This window comes from Maylandia zebra, linkage group LG22 (assembly GCF_041146795.1).
Source record: "Maylandia zebra isolate NMK-2024a linkage group LG22, Mzebra_GT3a, whole genome shotgun sequence".
NCBI lineage: Eukaryota > Metazoa > Chordata > Actinopteri > Cichliformes > Cichlidae > Maylandia > Maylandia zebra.
This window is the reverse complement of record NC_135187.1, coordinates 7789041-7812694: the sequence shown is the minus strand read 5'-3', so window position 1 is coordinate 7812694 and position 23654 is coordinate 7789041. Positions and strand designations below refer to the sequence as shown.

At 41.5% G+C, this 23654-nt stretch overlaps 1 protein-coding gene across 10 annotated transcripts in view; it reads left to right on the top strand.

Annotated features, from left to right (window-relative positions):
* The window catches only part of macf1a (microtubule actin crosslinking factor 1a), a 237642-nt gene that overhangs the window by 55497 nt on the left and 158491 nt on the right, over positions 1-23654 (top strand). Inside the window, exon 1 of one of the 10 annotated variants that reach the window (XM_076879035.1) lies at positions 10505-10989. The exons of the other annotated variants lie outside the window; for them this stretch is intronic. Within the exon in view, the coding sequence (XP_076735150.1) occupies positions 10935-10989 (55 nt within the window). The 5' untranslated portion in view covers positions 10505-10934. Of the gene's footprint in view, positions 1-10504; positions 10990-23654 lie in introns of those variants that run through there. 10 annotated transcript variants of the gene reach the window in all.

Here is a 23654-nt window from a genome sequence, read left to right as displayed (position 1 = left end):
AACATAAAAGTGCAGAGTGATTCCCCCTGATGCTCATTTTTTGCTGACTGTGTTTCTTTGAAGACTTAAAAACATGAATGTATGAATATTTAATAAAATGTGCTCTCTGTGTGTGAACTCCTGCTGACAGGGGAGTCTACAGAGGCAGCGTCACTGAAGTTTAATCTTTCAGCTTATTGGACTCGTGGACTCCATTCAAATCGCACCTGTCTCTCTCTGACTCTCACAGTCATCCACTCGCCCACCGCACACTGGCCTTCTGTTATCACTCTGTTAGACGCACACAAACGCACAGTCGGCTGTAAACTACAGCCTCTGCTCATTGTGGTGTGGCCAAAAGCTGATATATGATAATGGTGAATGCACAGAGTAAGAAATGAACCAAACTAATTTCTCAGCGTTTTAAATTAACTGCCAGTCAATAAGTGAGAGAATGTGAGACTGTAGGGTTATCGTGCATTACAGTCATGTGACACACACAGACCTGCGGTATAGAGATGTGATCCAGTGTGCACATCGACGTAACTTTGTGCTGAACATTTGGGGGGGGGGTCCAAGATCTGTCTGAATAAATAAATCTGGGTAAATTCCCAGATGATTAACCATGCAACTATTTGCATGGTTAATCATGCAACCCGTGCAGCCACAACCCCCCCTAACCCCCCTGGAAATTACGCCCCTGAGTGTGCATGAGGTACAACTTTATCTCTGAGTCTTTTAAACAACCGTGTAATTTAATGTGAAGTTGGAGACAAACTGTGGATCTCAGATATTTGTTTGACTATTTATCAGAGCTGAAAATTTCCATATGTCATAATCTAAAGATAAAATCTCTTTTTTTAACTGTGGCCAACTTTGAGCATCAGTATCATGGATTACATTGTAGCTTCAGTAGTAATAAAATACCTGTGATGTTAAGAATACCCTGGATGTTTGATAATATTTTGATAACACTACAGACCTGCGTGCATTTTGCAAAAACCTTTAAAAGTCATAGCTCCACATGGGATAGGTGGCTGGTTTAAAAACAAATGACAGCATCTAAATTGTGTCCTTTTTATCTAAATTTTGACACCAGGTTTGTTTTCCAGCTCTGATTCTTTGTGTGTCTGCATGTTTTCCTCATATAGTCATTGAGTTTTTCTGCTGTTAATATGTCCAAGTATCAGTTACCCGTGCAAACAATTCGAACCATATGAACATCAGTGTGAATATAATTTATTATTATTGACACACGTGGGAGATTTTCTTTCTGCAGTCTTTAAGGAGGTCACAGCTCAATAATGATACCAACACTGAAGAAAATGATCAGAAAACTACATGACATTTGTCACGGTGGCTTTGTGTGTGTGTGTGTGTTTAATGTTATTGTGGGGCTCTGATTTGTCTCCCTCCAAAGTAAAAGTCTGTTTCTTTGTTTCCTCTGGAGCCTTGGTCTCATTTGTCTCTTTCTGTCACAGAGCAGTATGTTTTGCTTTCTCTCATCTCTCTAACATCATTACTTTCTCCCTGCCATTCCTTTTCCCAGCCACTCAATCTACCCACTCATTCTCTGTCTCTCATGCACATTATTAACTCCATTTCAACTTTTCGCCCCCTTTCTCTTCTCTCTCCAGCCCTCAATTGATATTCAGACCTGTGGTTTTATTTTAGAACCACCTCTTCTTTCATTCCCACCTCTGGTCTGCTTGTCTGCACAGCTGCATCACTCAGAGCTTTCATTGCAACGATGCACTATTATTATTTGCATTTACAAGAATTCTAAAGTAAGCTGTCAGTTTGTGAAGTAAAGCTCAGCAGCGGCTTGATTACCTTGGTGTAACTGATTGTTCCTGCCTGTTTGTGAGTCAGTGTGCTGCTCTCTACTTTATCTGTTCAGCCGTTGTAGCTTGCCCCATATATTATGAGAAGCGTGGTCTGCTTAAAAAAACAACCACTAAATGATTTTGCAGGGAGCTGAACAGATGTAGCTTTTAACGAGACATCTAGTGTATCATGCTTTCTTTGAATCTTCATCTCTAAAGACCACGTTAAAGAGAAAGGACAATGAACATACACTGTCTGTAGCCTGCAGCCCCTGTCATGCTGTACTTGTAATGTAATGGTTTGTCGGTGGGCTTGTTGAGGCCTGTGTGTTTGGGTTCTCATGTGTTTTAGTGCCAGCCCCTCCCTGTGTGCACGTCAACATATGCACACTTAATTATTTGTAGATGTGCAAACACTGAAATGCGTTTGTGCGACTCAGGAATTACATGCAGCGTTTTGTGTAGTTTCATAGATTGTGTAGGTAACATGTACAACAAGAAGTGAACTGTGGATGTTCATTTGTTTATATGCATATATGCAAAATGCACATATCTACTTCACAGGCTCTACTTGGATAAATTTGAGATTTTGAGTGTTGATTCCTGCTTAAAAATTTAGAAAACGTCAGTTTTCAGTGAGAGTAAGAAGGTTTGTTACGCCTGTGGAGGCCAGAGCGTTTTACCTACTTATAGAAACAAAGGCTCTGAGCTTTTTATGGACATTCACAGAGACGTAAGGGGATTTTATGTTGGAGCCATAATCACAGCCCTGCTTTCTTCCTGTGTGACCTCTCCTTTCTATTGTCTCAGCTTATCTCTGTGTTTACCTCCCTCGTGACTGTATGTGTGTCTGCACTCTGTTTGGGACCTCGTCCACTTTATTTTTTTATATCTTTTTTCTTTTTTCTGCATTGTTTTTCATTTCTGCCTCCAAGCCTTTTATTCCTTTGTTTGTCATCTGTTTCTCTTAATTTTTTGCCCTTCCTTTCTCTCTCAGACCACCAAATAGGGAGCACAAGTCTGACATAACATGTGTTGCACTGCAGTGGAATAGTGGTGATTTTTGTGTAGCGGACCATGAGATCATGAATATTGCTGACATCCCGGCTCCTCTTTTAGCAGAGTTTCGTAACAGCTTTCTAACAGGACTCGGAGCACATTAGCACAGGCAGGATTTCCAGCTACAGGCACATAATAATCCTGAATTATTAGATGAAGTGTCCGTCATGAAAGTGAAAAGAAAAGGTGACTTAATCACAGGTGACTGTGCTTTTCTTTGGACAGAGAGGTTACACATGGTAAAACAAAGGCTGGGAATCACTTTCATCTGGCGTGAGATGACAAATCGGGTGATATGATTTGGAAGTGGATCAAATGAACAACACATACACACAGACACACACACTCAGTGTCAGTGAGAGAGTCGGTTTAGACATGAATGGACAAAAGGTTGCTTTCTAAATTGCCCCCAAATGATTAGAGGAGATTAAGAGAGTAGCATGGGAACCGCGCTGTGTGTAATGATGTTTATTTAATACGGCATGAAAAGAGTACTTAACCAGCAAATATTTCGACATTGAATAACCGTCTTCTCATGAGTCTTTCTGCAGTCTTTTTTGCAAAGGAGCTCCCTTTGCCTGTCCTTTACAACTATGTATTTTCACCCTTCTCTAAAACCCCAGTCTCACTCCTGTGTGGGCTGTGGTAACTTTAGGTCAACTCAAGCCATGATGACAGGATCAGTGACTGTTATTACTCAAAACAGATTCAGCCATTTGGAAACACTGGCTATAATTTGATGAATATTTTACTTAAAGGTTCAACAACTTAATGATTTTCAAGTTCCGGTACCGGTGGATACCGGTAACCAATCCTCTGGCAGCTTCTGGTTGCTAGGGGAAAATGTGTATTCCTCAGCAGGTCTTATAATTTCATTTTTTTTAGTCAGTGGTAGGTTGCCGGGATCTTTTACTTTTTCCAGAGGTTAACTGGTCTGCGTTTCCAATTTGTCACACTTTGCATAGTTTCACAGCTGCTTAGCGAGTAGTTTGCGAGTGTTTCCAGACAAGTTGGTGCCTTTCACACACAATATGTGCAGCTGTAGCAACCAAAGCAGTTGCAAGGAGATTTCTGATGACCTTTTTTTTTTTTTTTTTTATTCACAGAAACTGGTGGTTGCCAACTGGTCTCTAGACTTGTGTGACTGTCTTAAATAATCTTGGTCTCAGTACCCACCTACATGCTCAAGTAGCCCAGCAGAGGAGTTCTGCCTCACTGAACACTGTGTTATTGTTTCCTGTAACCTTTAACTTTACTTTGAACCTTACTTTGATTAATCCTGCAGTCATTCATTAATTTATGAGATTATACATGAAATATATGGTCTGGGCTATTTTTGCCTGTGTAGACGTACATGTTGTTTTGTAGCTGTTTTCTGTTTCCTGTCAGTGCTCATTATTGTTCTTCCTGCAGTTCACTGGACTATCTCCGCTCGAGCTGACCTACATGTATCTGCAGATACAGACTTCCACTCTAAGGCCGCCTAATCTCATATCTCATCTTCCCCCATTTGGTTGAGAAGATGAGATATGTAGAAACTAAAAGCTTGGCCAACTCTATAGAAAATTATACATCCTTAGCTTCTGCCTAGTCTATTCTCTTACTCACTCTCGCATTTCTCCCTCAGTGAAGTTGAGTTTGTCCTTTTCTCTCTGGTGACAGAGCTAACCAGCTCTCTCTGCTCTGCGGCTTCCGATGAATGCCTCTTTGTTTCATAACTGCATCTCTGTACACTCTCAGCTATCAGAGGCTGCAGTTGTTTCACCTCCTCACCCTCTGACACATCACTCTGTCCACATCCATCCACTCAACGTGCCACCTTCTCTTATTTTCGCCTTTCCTTCTGCTTAATGACTTGTGGTCCTTTGTGTTTAATGAGGCCGTGCTTGGATTTAGACTCCACTTCCCCCGGAGAGGCAATTTGTGTTGATGCGAGGCACATCAAAAGATGTGAAATACTGATGTCTGTCTTCCTCCTGCATTTTCTCCTGTTTTGGACAAAAAGAGAGTGCAGAAATGTGGAGAGTGTAGAAATATGACAGAAAAGGAAAGAGCCAGAGGATCTGATGGAATCCAGCAATGTCAGCACGATTAAACTAATAACAACCTGACTTCAAGGGGTTTAGGCTTTTCTTCAGTGTGCTGAAGTACAGAAGCAAGAAGACTGTGGTCTTGTTATGAATTTGAATTACATTTGTCTTGCATGAAAACGATTTGAGAAGCAGTATTTATTAATAATATTAGTAAAATTCTAAAATTCCTGAATTTTAGTCTACAAACTACCACAGTGCCAGCGATTCTACCACAGAATCAGCTAGCACCGTTAATATTGTTGCATTGTTGTGGTGCTCTTTTACCTCCTGCACCGCTGTCTCCGTGCTGGCTGTGGCATATTTATTTCTGCTGTATTAGCATTTAGATTGCGCATGCGTGCGCCTGCATGCTGATGCTGCCCCATCAGCCAGCTGACAGAGGAGGCTGAACACCGTCTCTGATTAGTGCTGCGCGTGGTTTCACTTTAGCTGCTCAACCAGAAAGCGCTTGGCATTTTAGAGAATCTGTATCACACGCACACGCGCTCAATATCGAAGAAAGCGATACAAGATAACACAAACTCGCAAAAAACAATCAATTTGTGTTTAGATGCCGTGATTTCTTTTGTGTCTCGGCTCTTAGGTGGCCTTAGAGTGGAAGTCTAAAGCACAAAGAGGGTGAATACTAAACAGCATGGACCCATTTTGTGTTTAGAGTACAGCTAAAATGTTTATTTCTTCCTCAGTGTTGCTGCAAGCAATGCAGTGGTAAATAAAAACATTTTAACTCTGAACCCACTTCACTCATGCATGGAGTGGTTTAGATGGGGCAACAAGTAATATGAAGATGCTTGAGTTCATATTTATATGTAATATAAATATGAACTCAAGCAGGATATTAATCACTATGTTTTCCCACTAATCTGGATATTAGCCCTTCACTTTGCCTGTATTGAAATTAATGTAAACGTTACTGCTGTAACTGTCACAGAATACTCAAGTGTTGCTCTTTTCTAGAGCCGTCGACCACATCTGATCTCACAATGTGTGGAATTAGCTTAACATGTCATCACATGGCCAAAGATTTGAGTTTCTGCTCACATGATGAAATTGAAGTTTCTGCGATGACGCTGAGAGCTCCAGAAAGTTGGTTAAGCAGACCTGAATTTGAACTCGTAATAGCAGCCGAGTCCTAAATCACTGAGGTGTTGACGGTAACTTTATACTTGCTCTGCATTTGTTTTGATCCTGACTTGTGTTTTATATATTGTACAATCTCGAGACTAACCAATCTGTTCTTGTCCTGTTTTCTCTTCCATGTCGCTGCTGTTCTTCCTGCTGACTTTCTCCAACAAAGGTAAATACATCAGATTCTTGTTTTTAATTTTTTGTTTTGTTTTTTGGCTGAGACCACTGGCTCTGTGGCCAAATGGTGATAAAAACCTGTTTCTTTTTTTTCTTTTGGAACAAAAGCTCCTCAGCTGCTTTTGTTCTCTTCCCAGAGGTTCATCTTTTTATGTGCTAGCTTGAGGTTTTAAGTACATTTCTGTCCTCTTGAGTCTTGGAGAGGACACATTTGATGGGCTGAATTTGATGATTTAACGTGTGTTATTTGTGTGCACTTGATTCAGTCAGATGTTTCCCAGTATACTTGTTGTTAGTTGTTAACACCTCTCAACAGGGTTGTAGTGTGCTATGCAGCCCCGGGCCCTTTAATCCAAAGGAACTGGTGGAGAAGGTGGAAAAAAAGACACCAGCAGCTAGCCCCTGTCCTGTTGCCATGGTTCCCAGTCACACCACCTCCTCGCCTGTCCCGGTGTGTGACGGTCTAAGGAGGAGTGTGTGTGAGTCGGTGTTTGTGTGCGTGTCCAGGCCGGCCTTTGATGATGCTGGCTGCTGTTGATGGGGTCATGTGAAAGAGGAGACTCCCAGGCGAGCGTTCAGGATCGCTGAGCAGTTTTCAGCATTTCTGTGTCAGGATTTCTAAACTTAAGAGTTGTTGAATAGAGCATGTTGGCTTTGAACCGCACCGCCTCGTGGTCCATGCGTGGTTTTGAGCTGCATGTGCGTGTGTGTTGTGGATGATGTTTTCATATGGCCTCCAGCTTTTGCATACATGAAGTGTTTATAGAAATAGTTTTCATATCTGTTCAAGAAAGAGCAGCACTGGGAAAACAAACAATACCATGTGAGTTTAAATACACCCAGAAATGCGTATGCCCTCTAGTTTCACTAGTGCGTGGAGAAATTCATTCATGGAGAGAAATCTTCAGCCGTCACCTCTGTGCTTCTTGCTGCTTTGTATCTGAGGCCATTTCAAATCCCGCTGAAACACACCCTCCATTTATCTGTTCTGATATTGATCTGTAAATGCAAAACAGAAATGCTATTGGCTGTCCTGACCTCAGCTATTAGAAGCCAGTGAGCTCTTTTTCTTTGTGTGTGTGCGTTTGTGTGTTTACTTGTAACCTTTCACACACTAAGAAGTTCGTTTGATGGTACAGTGTTTGTTGTGACTCTAACGGAGCTGGAGAGAGAAGGAGGAAGGTGAATTTAAAACGTGACAAGATCATTTCTAGTAATCTGATTTATGAGAAAGAACGCTCAGATTCCTGTCAGGCCTGACTTTTATAGAGCATTTCAGATCTATTCTAATGTCTTTATTTTGTACATGACCCCAAAGCAGTGAGCTCACACTTCGATGTAACAACAATAGAATTTATAGACAATAGAAAACATGAAACCTGCTTCCATTGCTGATGTAAGGTAAGACTAAACAACTTAACAGCCTCACCCAATGCAAACTTCACTTTGTTTATGCTCTAGAAAATGTAAAAATGAGAAAGTAAACACTAAATATAAATAGTTTAGCTAAAAATTGATTAAACTTTGGAGAGACACGCCTTTTAGAAGTGGGATGTGCATAAAAAATAGAGAACTGGTTAACAGTTGATCAACAAGATCCCTGTCTTTATTAACACCTACCAGGTCAAAGTGTAAGGAATCACCAGTCAGATCTGTAAAAGTGCTGAAAAGTTTGGCGACTTCATGGATGCACAGCAGACTTTTTATAGAGTTACACGTACACTTCCAGCTCAGACAGACAGAATCGGCATTTCTGGCTTCTCCCACCTTTAATTCACTAAAGATGGTAAGCCAAGAGAAACACTAAGCACATTTACTTCTTTTTGACATGTAGATATGTCCACCAGTAGCATTTCTGATGTTATAAGTAGCTTGTGTTACATCATAGTAAAATGACATTATGTTAATCAGTATGGTTCATTGAGTCGTTTTTTCATGGCAGACTGTTTCTGCGTAGCGTTAGCGGACTTTGTGGTTCAACAGTTCCTACTGGTTGAACATCATGGATTAGATATTGAATGTTAAGGCCTCTGCAGCTTTGAGCTTGTGAATTTGAGCAGTTGTCGATTTCCTTATCCAGGGCTTCCTGCAGTTATTAGAGCGCTTGTTTAAATACACTAATGTGAAGCGAGGTGTTTAATGGCACTGCCTTTGTTGCTCTGTTTGCACTTCTGGTGTTTATAAGTTCTGACGTGAAGGAAACCATTGAGAGGTGTTTGAAGGCCGGCTGCTAGTTGTCATGACAGTAGACCTCATCGTGCCCACTCCGCCCTGCCTGAGTTTTAGTGCGTGTACATGTTATAAACCAGGTAAGTATTTACCATGTGGTGTTTAGCATTTCATGAGGTGGAATAAAAACGACGGGGGAGCACTGAGGGATAAAGATTATTCACATAGAAATATAATATTTGATCAGTCAGTCCTGGGCCATTAAAATATAGTTGTAAACAATGTTCAATTAATCACATGCGGCGGGGTTTTTGGGGCTTATGATAATTGTTTTTAATGGGCCGTCCTTTGGCTTCTCAAACTGGTGCTGAAAGGATTAATGGAGCTTTTGATTATCATGAAAGTTAAAATCATTCCTACTTAATCCCACGTATTTGTGGCTTCAGCCTTGGCCTGATTTTCGTTGTTCATTACCATTAGTCATTAGTTAGTTGTTAGTTAGTTTCTCCAAAGACTTAGAAGACTGGTTGTATCTCATGAAACTGTGACAATAGGCCAAAATATAAATTAAATACAGAATTGTGTGCTTTGATTATACTTAATGGGCCGCAGCTCCCTCCTGTTGGAGCTAAACTGACAGTTTTAGGGTGTTTTTTGAGGTGTTTTATTATGTTTTACACAAAGCCTCAAAGACTTGGTGCAACTAAACTAAAAGAAATAGGGGAAAAAAGGACCAGAAAATATTTACCTTCATTTGTTTGGCTGTTATCCATCCACTCAAGTTAGAAAAAATGACGTCAGGCTAAATCATTTACCTCTAACTCTCACTTGCACCAACAGAGGTGTGTCTGAAGTCAGGAGAAAGATATGTATATGGTCACACAGCAAAATGTGAGATAGGAGCAAAGTGATTGTGGGTTTTTCAGTTTTCTACACAATGTTTGCCCCATGTCTGTCTGAACCCTCTGATCTCCGCTCGTACACTCGTGCCTCCAGTCGAGTGGGTTTAAAAGGTTAAAGAGGTTAAAAAACAGTCCACACAATCAACAACTGTGAGCATAAACCGAGGGTAAGAACTGAACCTGGGCCTACGCCACAGAGGTGGTCTGACTTTGACACACAGGAAGTGATTTTTCAGGTGGAAGGAACTTTGTCAACCACAGCATCCATCCATCTATCCAGTCATTTTCTTCTACTTATCCAGTTTAGGGTCGCAGGTGAGCTAGACCATCTCACAGCTGTCATTGGGTGACGGGTGGAGGAAGTCATGGACAGGTCTTTAAGCTTTTTTTTTTTTTTTTTTTTTGTGTTATTCAATTCAATACAATTTTATTTATACAGTGCCAAATCACAACAACAGTCGCCTCAAGTTGCTTTGTATTTCAAGGTAGACCCTACAATAATACATACAGAGAAAAACCCAACCAACATATGACCCCCTATGAGCAATCACTTTGGCAACAGTGGGAAGGAAAAACTCCCTTTTAACAGGAAGAAACCTCCGGCAGAACCAGGCTCAGGGAGGGGCGGGGCCATCTGCCGCCACCGGTTGGGGTGAGAGAAGGAAGACGGGATAAAAGACATGCTGTGGAAGAAACACAGATTATTACTATACTATAGTAGTGTATATACTACATCCAATATACTAATAAGTTTTCACCTGAAACTGCTTTAGACTTGCGATGACTTCATTCTCCAGACTTGCATCAGTGAACAGTGACAGTTGGGCTTTGTGACAGATAATATGAGAGGCTAAATGTCAGCTAAAATTTCAGCGCAGGAACACACGCCTGAGAACAGAGAAAGTGACTGAGCGGTGAAATTAGACATAGGGTGAAAAGTGGGCGTGTGAGAGGCTTTTTCATGTCTGCTGCTCTGTTATCGGCTCCAGTTGGTTCACCCGGCACGGCAGTTACTGTACAGCTGTACAGAGTACAGCTGAGCAGTGACTAATAAAACCACGCCTCCTTTTTTTTTTTTTTTTATTTCCTTCTGTGACACACTCATATGCACTCACTACAGACGCACATGTCTCTAGCGCTGGCAGTGACATCACCCGCCTTGTGGTCAAAGTCCAGTTCCTCTATCCGGCTTAGAGCTGTTAACACACAGCCACACTCGCAGCTACCCTAACCACGGACGCACACACGCCAGACAGAAGACGTGTAGAAGAAGAAGAAAAGAAGCGAGTGGGAGATGAGGGATTATCTACGTGATTAAGGATGCCTCTCCTTTGACAAACTGGATCCTGCGTGGCGAACAGCTCAGCTAAACTCTCCCCCTTCCTCCTCCTCCTCTTTTACTCATTTACTGTCACCTTTTCATTCACCTTTTCTCACAAACTGACTTCTGTTAATTTCCTTGAGGTTTCTCGAACCCTTTCCCTCCCTTTTTGCTGCTTGTCACCAGTTTCCTTCACTTCCTTTTCACTTCTTCTAATCATTTCTCGCTTTTATCACTTCTTTACCTCCCTCTCTTTTCACTGCTTTTCTGGGAGGGAGGGATGAGCGCCACGGCTGCTTACAGGCAGTTCCTCCAGGATTTAGAGGAGAAAAGAGGTTGGTACCCCACCCCACCCTCACCTTCTTCCTTGTCACCTGTCCTTTTAAAGCATGTGATAATGATTAAAAAAAGAGAATGATTATACTTTACAGGGGCTGTCTTAGTGTTATAATGTTTTAATGAGAGCAGTTTCCTATCTCTTATCTTTTTGTGGGATTGGCACATATCAACAGAGTGACATGTTGCACGTGTGGGTCGCTCAACAGGGCTTTGAATCAACATAAACCAAAACTGTGGGTTGGGCTGCAGGTGTAATACCTGCTCCTCAGGGATCCTTATGCAATCAGAAACTGCACTGTGTTTTTTCAACCTTCGGCCTCACAGTAATGTTGAGATTTTACTTTTGTTCGGAGACTTCGTGCGGATTGAACACCCATTTGCTTTAAGGTATTACAGGGGGGGAAACAATCAGTGGTCGCCCAGATCGTGCTGGGTTTAAATCCTTCAGTTTGCTTCAGAGGAGCAGAGATGGAAAAAAAAATAAGCCATTGGTCTTTATTTACATTCATTTAAACCGTGCAGCACAACCATCTGCTGGTTTATTTTCTTGGGTCTTTTTGCTTCAACTTCATGCATTTATCTGTGCGTGTTTAGTTACTGCGTGGTGTCCAGATAAGCCGTGGGTCAGTGAAGGACAAATGGCTGCTTGCTTTCATATTGGCTAACAGCGCAGGTGTCTGCTATCACCCTGAATGCATTAACAGCACCCTGGGGGTCTCTAAGCTCTTAATTAGCTTCTGTGGCTAATTTTCTGTTGTTGCTAATTGTTTGTTATTGTTTCGTTGTTGCGTCAGGACGTCTCTGCTTTTTGTCTTTCGCTGACACTCGAGCTCGGTGGGAGCAAAAGTCAGACGCCGAACGGAAAAGCCGGCCGTGGGATGGTTGGAAGTGTCAGGTGACGTGTGGGAGCAGGCAGGGATGCTTCGCTCCAGCAGCTGTTATCACACATAGCACAAAGCAAGCCTCGAGTTTCTGACCTGAGTCAAGTTCCTCTTGAAATATTTATTTTCTTTATACTTTGCATTTGGCTTTTTCATCACAGTTGGATTTTCTTTTACTACACTGGTGGAGATACTCGCGTCAGAGACTGGAGCTTAAACCTTTTCAGACTTTGTCTCCACTCGACCAAATACAGACGTCAGCTTTTCAAATCCAAACAATGTCTGAATAGTTTCACAACACCTGTTTTCCAACAACCTCTTCATCCCTATCTGCTCTTTGCCCACCTTCTTTTGGCATGCAAATGTGCTTTGTTTAAAGAGGAAAGGGGGCACTCGCTCGTTGGTCTGCGGTGAATTGTGGTGCAGTTTTTGAAGAACTATTTAAACCAATCCTGTAGTGCGAACCATGGACTGCTCACCTCCTCGACTGAAACCTTTTCTAAGTCTGACCCCACAGCTTTGTCTTTTTGTCTTTTCCCCGATAGCATTACAGCAGCCATGGCCACACCTGCTGCTCCTTGTGGTTCGGTGATATTAGGCGGCACAGTAGGCAGCCCCTCCCCAACGAAAACAGCTGCTCCGTCTGAGGTCTTACAGTGCTGCATGTCAGACTGGCTTACAATCACTTACAATCTCCTTTAACCCCCTAAATTATAGTTGAGGTTAAACTCCTTAACCACTTTTAAAGCCAGTGGGGAAATGTAACCATCAGGAATGTAATTAATGCATCAAACACTGACAGGCATGAGAACAAACACATAATCATGTGCAAACACATTACGTCACAAGGATGTCGTGGAAGCCAAAAACCAAGTTAATCTATCTCGCCACTAAATTTTGAATGAATACAAAGATATTTGAGATTTTAGTGACGCATAGTTGTCACAAGGATAAACATAAATCTGTCTGAAAGTTGGTGTTACTCTCGAGAATACAGGTTTTTTTTTTTACTTTTCTTTGTGTGACCACTCATCGTGGAGCTGCAGCCCCTTTCTTTTCCCCTTTAACCTCAGTGACGGGGCCCGGGACAGTGTTTTCTCTAGTAGTAGTTCTTTGTTTCAGATCATGATTATCTGCCCATCACCTGTCACAGGAGAGCGCTGGTACAAATATCTCTGTGGCAGGGACGTTTGAGCTGTCTGAGTGTCTGCTCACCATTTGTTTAGGAAGGAGTAGCTGTCACTTTCTGCTCTCGCTCCTTCTGTCTGCTCACTGAGGTTATGTGACATGTGCTCCAGCCTCATGTTGGCCATGTTTATCTGCATGAGCTTCACTTTTCTTTTCTGTTTACCTTTGTTTCTGTGTCAGACCAAATTTGTGTCAATGTCCCCAGTGCTGACAGCAAGGTTATGTTTTCAAGTTTATGCACAAAGGTCCAAAGGTCTCCAATATACCTGATTGTCTTTTAGCTTTTAAAACGCTAATAAAAATCTGTTACTTTGGAACATTTGCAGCCTGCAACATTTGATCAAATTGCCAAAAAGCTTTTTGACCAATGCCTGACTGAAGCTCCTCACATTCACAAATCTGTTGATTTTATAATTATTTTGTAAATTTAGGAGTAGCTTGGTCTATAAAACATAAGGAAATGCTAGAAAGAGGATATTACATTTACTATACAGTACATCAAGTTAACTTAGAAGTCACTTAAATAATTAAGTTTAATAATTTCAGGCTTCAATAAAGAAGTTGTGTAACTTCTTTATTGATTCTTTGACTTTATGAATGGAAAAGTAACGCAAGCGTGTGTGTGTGTGTGTGTGTGCGTGCGTGCGTGTGTGTGTGTGTGTGTGTGTGCATGTGTGTGTGTGTGTGACACTGAGTCACCCATTATTTTAGTGCATATTTATCCATTATCTGTGTTTCCTATGCGACTCTTGTTCTCCCCTTGCTGCTTTTAGCTGCTATATCTGAGTCACTGTTCCTCTTCATTCATCCGTTAAAACACAAACTCTTTCGGTTATTATGTAATTTTTGAAAAATGTGAAATACACTTTAGTTTAATTGTGTCTTATCAAAGAAAAAACAATAAACGTCCTTTTCTGTATTCCTCACCCTTCCCCTTTGTTGCTATTTGGAAACAAAAACATGGTCTGATTCGAGATAAATAGAAATGCTTATGCAGTGTTTCCTGTTAGTCAGATAATTTTGTTCAGGCATGTGGTTCACGTGGCTGAAGTGCTGCTGAGAAGGTTAGAGGGCGGTTTAACCACAGGAGGGGTAGCGCAGTAATGCACTTTTTTTTTTTTTTTTAACACTTTTGCCTCACAAGGTTCTGTTTTGAATTTCTAAATGCTTAAAGTGTGTCAAATAAAGTAACTATATAGTAGGTACATGCACTCTTTAAGTGATCAGTAAGACTTAAAAGCCCTGCCAGTCCATGTTCCAGGGTCAGAGGTCAAATGTCCTCCATATCACTTAGATATCTCAATAGGTTTTAACCTGCTTAGTTGTAGCTACAGTTTGCATAATGGTCAATGCATTGTATATTAGACCAGAGGTCCCCAATGCCTGGGCCACAGGGTACCAGTCCGTGAGTCGCTTGGAACTCAGCCACGAGAGTTTTAATCGTTAACTCGGTTTCTCTGGGACTTTACCTGTGTGTTATGAATAAATTTTCTATATATTTCATGTACTTTATATTTGTTTAGTAGTTGTGTCTTATTTTGAAAGAAATATTTAGGTGTTACCATAGCGACCAGACAGCATTAAGGGGAAGAAAGGAGGATGTTGCTCTGAATGTTGACGGCCCATTTCAGGAGGACGCTGCTAATAAAGTTACACAATTACAAAGAGTGAATTCGCGTTTATTATTATATTTACAAAACACCACAGTTTTTGTCTTGGTCGTTACATTTTATTTTGTTGTATTTATCCACAACACCTAAAAGGCCGGTCCATGAAAATATTATCTGACATTAAACCGGTCGCTGGTGCAAAAAAGGTTGGGGACCGCTGTATTAGACGACACCTCTACACCACCTTTAAGCTAACACGCCAACAAACAGACGCGGATACATTTGATGCTAAAGGCTGACAGTTTTAAGAGAAATGAGGTAACCTTACCGAATCTCAGGAACAGATTGCAGAACTGGGCATCAGATGATTTATCTTTCTGTGCATCATCATCATCATTCTGAATCACCATCAGCGATGCGGAGCGATGGACGGGAAGCCTGGACTTTGGAAAGTCACTGGGGGAATGTAACTACAGCAAAGCATGTCTCAAAGTGTTTACTATTGTAATTGGTCAGTAACAATCAGATAGTGAAACAGCACCAACAGTTTTGCTGCTTGTGCACATATCTATATGCAGATACGTGTTTATCGAGATTACAGTGGACCAAACCCTCGGCCAACATCACATTCACATACAGGTTGTCTTTGTTTCAGCAGCTCACACCCTGTTAAAAAGCAGCATGCTGGCCTGTGTGGCTCAGTTTATAATAATCCAGTCATATGAGTGGTTTTTAACTCTGTTTTAAACTCAACATTAGCTCCATTGTGTCTCTGCTGTCATGAGTTTTTATCTTTCGCCCTCAGTCATGTGTGGAAACTTAATTTTTCCCCCCCTCCAAAGTGGTGCCATGCTGTGAAAATTACCTTAATGGGAGGGAGATGCTGGGGCATGTGTGTTTTTCAAAGGTGGAGACAAAGGTCAGGGCTGTTCAGACATGAGGTCGAAGAGTGTAAAGTGTTGGGTGTTTGGATCTGTGTTTGGTGGCCTCAAGAAAAGTACAGGGAGTAGATGAAGCTAATATACAACCCTCTCAAGTGTTTGTGTGTCTGAACAGCCCATTTAGCTTAAACCTCTTGTTCACAACATCCATAAAAGTAGCCCAAACCTGCCTGTTGCTTATTATTAATCCTCACAAAAAAACTGTACAATCACACAAATCTTACAATGCGAGAAACTGAACCAAAGAAATGTTTTTGCCTAGTAAATAAGTTACACAATTTACTGTCAGGCCTTTAATCAGCTTTGTGAGCTCTAGTTGGATGCGCTCCTACACACACACGGACACACCTCCCTCTCCACCTCCCCTGTGTGTACGTGTGCGTGTAAGCTGCATTTCCTGCGAGGCCGCTGCTGTCAATCTCAGATCAGCTGGATGTTTGAATGGAGACGGGAACGGGCCCGTTTCAGCATCCTCCTCCAAACCGCTGGTTAGTTTGGCTTGGATTTTTCAAGTTCCATCTCCATTACAGCATTTGTATTTATAAAGTCCCAAACGCCCCAAATAAAGACAGACAAAACACACTCTGCTCCAGCAGCTCTGTGGTCTGTGTGGATATTCAGCTGTCTTTCATCTGGAGGAATTTATGCAGGAAAAACATGAGGTTGACTTTAATGCTGAACTTAATATTATTATTTATTGTTTTTACCCAAGTCTGTGAAGGAAATTGCTGTGCGAGTAAAGCTTCAAAAATACCCTAATATAACTAAAATGATAAAAATATCAGTGAGTCAACGCTAAAATCATTCGGTGAGAAACGACTGCCTTTCTGGGAAGTGTTTGGTTATAATTAGTGGAGCCCTTGCCAAGACTAAGTGTCTTTAATCTTGCCATTTATATAATTTAGTAGATAAATAATTAGGTCCCACATTTGGCACATGCTCAGCTCAGTCTAAAAGATAATTGAATTCACTGACCTTCTCTTTAAGAGATCTCAACCACAAAACCACAGATTTTATTACACTGAAGAAAAGCTGAAAACATTGTTGCCTGAAGCTGTTTTTGTTTTTTCCCTGAATTCAAATGTCACAGTGCTCACATATGGCAGCTAAAGAAATCAAATCATATGACAATTAATGATTAATTTATACCTGTTTTGAGCAAATGCTTCAGATCAGCGTTGAAAGAACAAACTGTTACTGAGCGAGTCAATAGCTTAGCATTGTTTTGTGTCACAAGCAGACAAAGTCGCCCGACTGAACTTAAAAGCCTGTTGATCGGGTTACATAAACGTCTGGGGGCTGTTTCCATGTTAATATGAGACCGGCTAGACTGCCAGAATTAGCACAGGAAGACTTACTGTAGCAGCCGGGCTTTAAACACAGAACGCACGGGCTTGTGTGAAACGTTCAAACGTGGCGGTAAAGTCATTTCAAGACATGTCAGTAAAGCATTTTTGCAGGTAGCAGGCGTATTACTACACTTTCAGCATGGCGCTGATGTCAGTGGGACCAACTGGAGTCATGTTAAGCAGATTTCAGTAAAAATGGCCAGAGCTGCCATTAAAGTGGTGTCGGACTTACCTGATCGTTATTTAGGATTTTATTTTGGCATTAAAGCATTGTGACAGATTGAACGATTAAAAATCAGTGTTGTACAAGAAGCAGTTGATGTATAAATATGTATTTAATCATCCAGGAATATCCATTTAACAGCAGCATATTGTGTCCTTGATGTGTTGTCCTTTTACAAACGAAGACCGGACCATAAAATATCTAAATGAATCTGCCTGTAGCCACTGGTGCTAATAATAGCTTTTTATTGAGTTTTTCCTTTTCCTTTTTTTTATGGCAGCAGAATGAGGAAAGAGAGAAACCATGATGTGTGGTTTATCTGCCTGTGTGTGTGAAGCAGAGACGGATACGCCAAAGAGATGAGATTACTCAAATCCTCTCAGCTCCAGCCAAATTTTTAAATTGGACCCTAATAAAAGGTTTTTGACCCCAGTCATCACGACTCTGGATGCTTTCAGATCCCGATTATGTAGTTTTGTGCCAAAAATCAAGGTTAGATTGAAAATAAAAATGTATTGTCTGTACAACACAATTTCAGAGTGCTGTATGTGAAGGTGCTTTGAGTTAAAGCACAATTAAATGGACACCATGAAAGCAAAGATGTAACAAAAACAGAAAGCTGCTAAAAACTCTTATTCACCTAAATGTGCTCGATCAGTTCCTTTTTTTAAAATGTTTGTTATAAATAACGGCACTTTTTGCAGTCCATGAGACGTCTTTAAAATGTCACAGACAGCTGACGTGTCTCTGCTGGCGTATGACAGAGCATGAATGTACTGTAGTTTTTGGGTGGATAGTGACAGCTCCCAGAATCATCCCAGGAGCTGGTGCAGAGGCTTCAGCAGGGTGAATCCTTATCTGCGTCTCCTATTTTTATTCATTTATTTTTTTCTTTAGTGTTTGATCGTCACCCTGCTGCCCGGTGTCACATTGACACTCATACATGTCTCCAGTAGCAGCCACCCAGATGTACTCAGTGTGATAAGCGCTCTTAGCATTTATCAGCATCAACCGAGATGGGTGCGGCTCCACTGTTGCCTCTCGGAGCTTCAGTGTTTGCTTCCAGGCATGTGAACTGGTCCGTTAGTGTGACACCAGCTCCTAACCAGCCTTCCAAGCAACTGACTGTGGCCGGTGAGGCTGTAGCGCCCTCCATTGGATGGATTTTTTGACCAGTCGTCGAGTTTTTTGGGGTCAGGGGAAACTAAACCTCCAGTCACTTGTTAATCAGACAATTAGCTTCTTTAAAATTTGCTTTGAGAGATGTTGGAATCGTTTTAATGCATCCACACGTGGCCGTTGACCATTTTGTTAACACTTTATCACCACCTCTCTCTGCGCCGTCCTTTTGCAGCCTCGACTTTCTAACCGCAGCCCTCTGCCTGCTCTGACAGGGCTGTAATCACATAGGATAACACACAGTTAGTTCATGTAATTACTGTGTGTGTGTGTGAGAGGTGATGTGTGCTGGCTGACACTGTCTGTGTGGGCGAGGGAACAAGGCGGTAAAAAGGGAGAGGAGGAGCAGTGGGAGGAGATGGATGGAGGGAGATAAAGAGAATATTGAGGGAGAGAAGTGTGTTTTTGGAAAAGTGAAAGGTGAAATGTCAAAGAAGCACCACTTGTTTTCCCAGCACTGCAGGGATGCTAGTAGATCTTTTATTAATATTCACCTTTCACGATTGGAGGCTATGTCTGTCTTTTATACTGTATAAGACTGGCTGCAGGTCTTGGCTTCATATACAGGAGAAAGATGCATGCTGGTTGTGTGTTAAAGGCTTTTGAGTAAGTCAGTAACACAAAGATAAAAGCAGTCTCTTCTCAATTCATTTTCACCTAAATAATGACTATAAAAGCTTGATTAGTGTGAGAGAACAATGTTTGGTTCATCAAGCCCCCATCAACACTCCCTACTTCTCATTCAAGACTTGAAATGCTCCTCAGTCGAGCCCCGAAATGTCAAGGCACCACGGAGAATGGCTGGAAATGTCACAGAGCTTCACTGTGGCTCTGTCGAGTTTCAGCTTGTTTTCCACTGGTGCTGTTTGCTGGCCCTGCATTGTGCGTTTTGGGCCCGGTCTCGGGTTTTAAATTACTTTTGCCGAATCGGGCGGAAGGAATGAGATGATCTCGGCACCAGAATGGATGGATGTTTTATTAGCTCGCTGACCTGAAGTTAATCAGGTTTTTAAGCCACCAATTGTCTTCTGGTCATTAATTCCTCTTCCTTGGCTCAGCAAATGTTCCTCTGTTTGCTTGTGGGCAGTTAATTTGTTTAGATCCATTGAATTCGTTATTTTGTTTACCTGAACGTCTGGAGTTTGGTCTAATTCAATCTGGCTCGGCCGTTCACCGCAGGACTTTCACCATCAGCAGGCCCTGAATGCTAATGATTTATCAGCCTTAACCACAGCTGTATTGTAGTCTGTGATCCAGGCTCCCACATGAATGTTGAAGTGCAGTTATGGCTCAATGTTAATCCGGCGTTCACATGCTTCGACCTGCGCGCCAGCACTTGGAGGTGTGTCTGTTACGTATGCTTGAATCTCATCAGCAGATGTGACACTTTGCAAACAAAGTTTAAAGTTTTCAATAAAGAAAAGATAAAGTCCCTCAAATGTCTAGACACTTCTTCGTGTTAATGATTTATGATCTGAGGAATAGGAAACGAGAGGTGGTTAAGCGCAGTTTTTATTTTTACGTTTGGATCCTGTCTCCAAAAACTCGATGAACGTCTAAGGATCCAAAATGTTTCCACTGTTTTAAATGGGCGTTTCAGTAAGAACTAGACAGACTTGGAGTCTCTCTTTAAATCATTCAACACTCTGCTCCTTCAGCGTCACAGTCGTGCATTTTCTTTGTTTTGTTTTTTTAAAAGCATAATTTTTGACTCTAGGGCACTAAATCGCACTGCAGCTTATTTATGGCTCATAAATACTTACAGAACGATGATATTTGAATATATTCTGTGTCTCAAGTTATATCCAGTGCCCTGAGGAAGTCTTACTTGGCTCATTTGCCAACTCAGCTGTCAGAGTTTAATGCCAATTCTCTTAAACTGTCAGAATACGAAAATGTTTTGAAAACATTAAATGCAGTTTAATACTTCAAATAGTCTAATTCTAGCCAAGTATCTTATTTATAGATCCATTAGCATGTTCTGTTCCCATTGGATGTAGATGATTTCCCAGACAAAATGGCAAACTTTTTCCCTGAGCTGTGTTTTTGTCTCAGCTGTCTTAGAGGGGCAGATCGCTGTCTGTTCCTTGCTTCTGCTTCCTGTTTGCTTCCCGTTGCCCCCAGACTCGATCAGGGGCTACAAGCGCTACCTCAAAGAGCTCAGCTGGCTCCACTTCCTGGAGACAACAGACAGCGTGGGAAACCTGGTGTTATCTCTGTGTGATAGTGAGCTGGCTGCTCTCCGCTCTGTGATTTACACAGTTTGAGCGAAGCTCGGGAAGGTTGTGAGGATGCATTTCGACCTGCTTTGCTTTGCCCTCTGGTTCATTTCCGAGATAGAAATGGTTCTATTTAGAATTATTTTCCGAGCTTTTGAAGTTGGAGAAACACGCTGTGGCGCTTCAAGGGCTGCGTCAACACTTGAAATGGGACACAGGGATTTGTTTCCTGTTTGTGTTTGGTCACAGAGAAAAGCGGGTAATCTCAGCAGAGTTTACTGTGTGCAGAGCGCTTGTGGTTGCATTTCTGCGGATGGAAGTAAAATATAATTGCTTTCTATTGTGCTCTCGATTATGCATATGATCTCATTAATTCCTCTTTCCGTCCTGTGTGTTCTTCACTCATTTCAGTCTTTAAGTTGAGCATTTTTGGCAGGTTCCTGACCTCAGCCCACTTTTTCTTCACACAGTCTCATCATGCTTCGATCTCTTTTATAAAGTGTTGTTTGTGTTTTATTGAAAGCCTTCAGTCCACGTTTTTCCACAGGCAATAAGAACAGACAGTTTTGGATTATCTGATTCATCTCCCCTCGACGTTCCAATAAAATAGCTTTTTTGCGTCAATCCATCCATTTTAATGATCGATTATTTGTTTGTCACGTTTTATTAATCTAACAGATTACAGATTAGACACCTCATAAACTGAAATAGCTGAACATTGCTTCAAATATTGTACTATGGAGGAATAACTCATGGTCTTATTAGAACCTGTGACTGACCAGTTTTCATGCAAATTCATTCAAAAATTGAGAGTACACAGCTGTTCTAAGCAAATATGAGAGTGTTACACAAAACCGTGATAATAGAACTCAAATTTGAATCGGCTACAGCTTCCCTTAAAATAGGAAGTTCACATCGACTTCATTTGTTTAGTTTTTAGCGTAGTGTTGACCTAAAGTCACATTCAACCCCCTCATCGCTGGACTCTGTGCTTTAAAACAAAATGCCAGTTTTCTTAAAATTGTTCAAATACTGTCTTTTGTCTCCTCTCTGTGGGAGCTCATTAAAAGAGGATTACTGTCTGTGCTTGTAAAAAGACTGAGCATTAACATACCTGACTCCTTAATGAACCTGTGCAATGCAAAGCAATTAAGGCTGCCATTGATCACTTTCTATGTTTTTGTGCTTGTCGGGCACAATTCACATTCCTGCTGTCTCCAAGATTCCCACTCAGGACCATTCATTTCCTGATCTGCCACCACATTAAAACCACCGCTATAATAGCTGGTGTAACCACAACACACATGATGTCATGTGGTGTCTTGGACCAGGATTTTGTAAGCGGGTCCATTGGGTCGTGCAGTTTGGATCCTGTGTCGATCAGTTTTTTTGACACCACATATTATTAATCGTCGACTGGATTCTGAGGTTGGAGGCTGGGCTAACTTACTCTTTCTTTGGATACCTTAACCCAGTGTGCTATAAGACAAGTCAGGGTGGGCTGAGGTTTAGTGTCAATCAAAGAGTATTGTTTTAATTGCTCAAAAGTAATTTGTTTAATTTGAAACCTCAAGAAAAAGAGGAATATTTGTACACTTTTGAGTAGGGTAACATTTGTGAGAACATAAAACCGATCACTTTTTTGCAGATAAAATCAAACAAAGATGGGGAAAAATTGAGACATTACTGTGAGAGCCACTGCTTTGATTCTTCAGCTGAAGTGGGGATGTTAACGGCCTTCAGTCTGTGTGCATCATTTGTTGGAGGGGATTAAACTGAAGTGAACATCATGCCAAGAAAGCTAAAGAGGCACTTAAAAACTTTAAGCATCCCTTCTGAGAGAAACACTGTGTACTAGAAAGCACTGGATCTGAACCAGAGGGAGTAAGAACATTTATTGGGTCGTGTGTCGAATAATTGGATGGGGGCAAGTTATGGTTGTGGAGCTTTTTGCAAAGTAAAAACGTGTAGCTGTCATGCTCCAAAGTGTCTTCAACATTGATGTATTTCAAGGTAATATCAGAAAGAAAAACACTAAGGTATTCGTGAGCAGTTTTCATGTAATTATCATTGGAGGATAAACTGTTGCCACAGTGGTTGTGCTTGGTGCTACTGGTTTGGGTAGGTGCTTCGTGTCAAACTGACACGTTTCCATGTGGAAGGTTGTATTGTACTTGGAAAATCAGTGGTGATGGAATTACTCCGTGTTGGCTGCTGTTGGTTTTAATGGTGTCCGTTTGGTGTAGGTGTTTGTGTGTGGTGATCTTTGCAGAAAGGAGCTTCGGTTTGTCTCTGATGTGCGAGCACTCCTCCCCTCCCCTCGTGTTCGATGGTCAGCCTAGGTGGTCTTTGGCTTTACGTCAGTGAGATTAACACTCACGCACACAAACACAATAATCCACTGTCTCTCGATTGCGCTCTCTCTCACACTCGTAAGCCTATCTTGCCGAATGCTACAGTGACACAGCCTGAATTCGGCGTGCACACACACCTGCCTGTGTGCAACACACACGTGAAATCAGAGCCATAAAACAGAAGTGAAAGTCTTCCGTGAGTGAGAGGGATTTGTGTTTAGCTTTCCAGGCTACTTGATTCATTTAACAAGCTGCATTCAAGACAGTTTTACTACCGAAACCATTAGGAAGTCAAACTGAACCAAACGAGCACCAGCTGATAAAAATGCAGCTTTTAGTGGAAGGCCGTACACTTAGTGAGTCTCTTCTTATTTATTATATTTTGAACAATAAGGAGGCCATGGTCATCATTTTTATATGTCTAATTTTTGCTCACATAAATATTTTATCCTGCTTTATGTCAAATAGAAAGTATATTAGAAATTGAAGGTGACTCCTGAGTCTGTGCTGTGTTAATGTTTCATCCTAACATATTGGATTAAATAACTAATTGGGGAAGAAAAGAACATTTTTAAAGAGTGACTGGGCGTAAACGTTGACGTCCTGGTGGCGTGGACGCCGCAGATGCCTTTGACAGTCTGATAATTACAGCTATTTCAGGAGGTCAGGTCAAGTGCCTGAATGAAAGGCCAGAGGATGGGATAGGGTGGAGGAAGG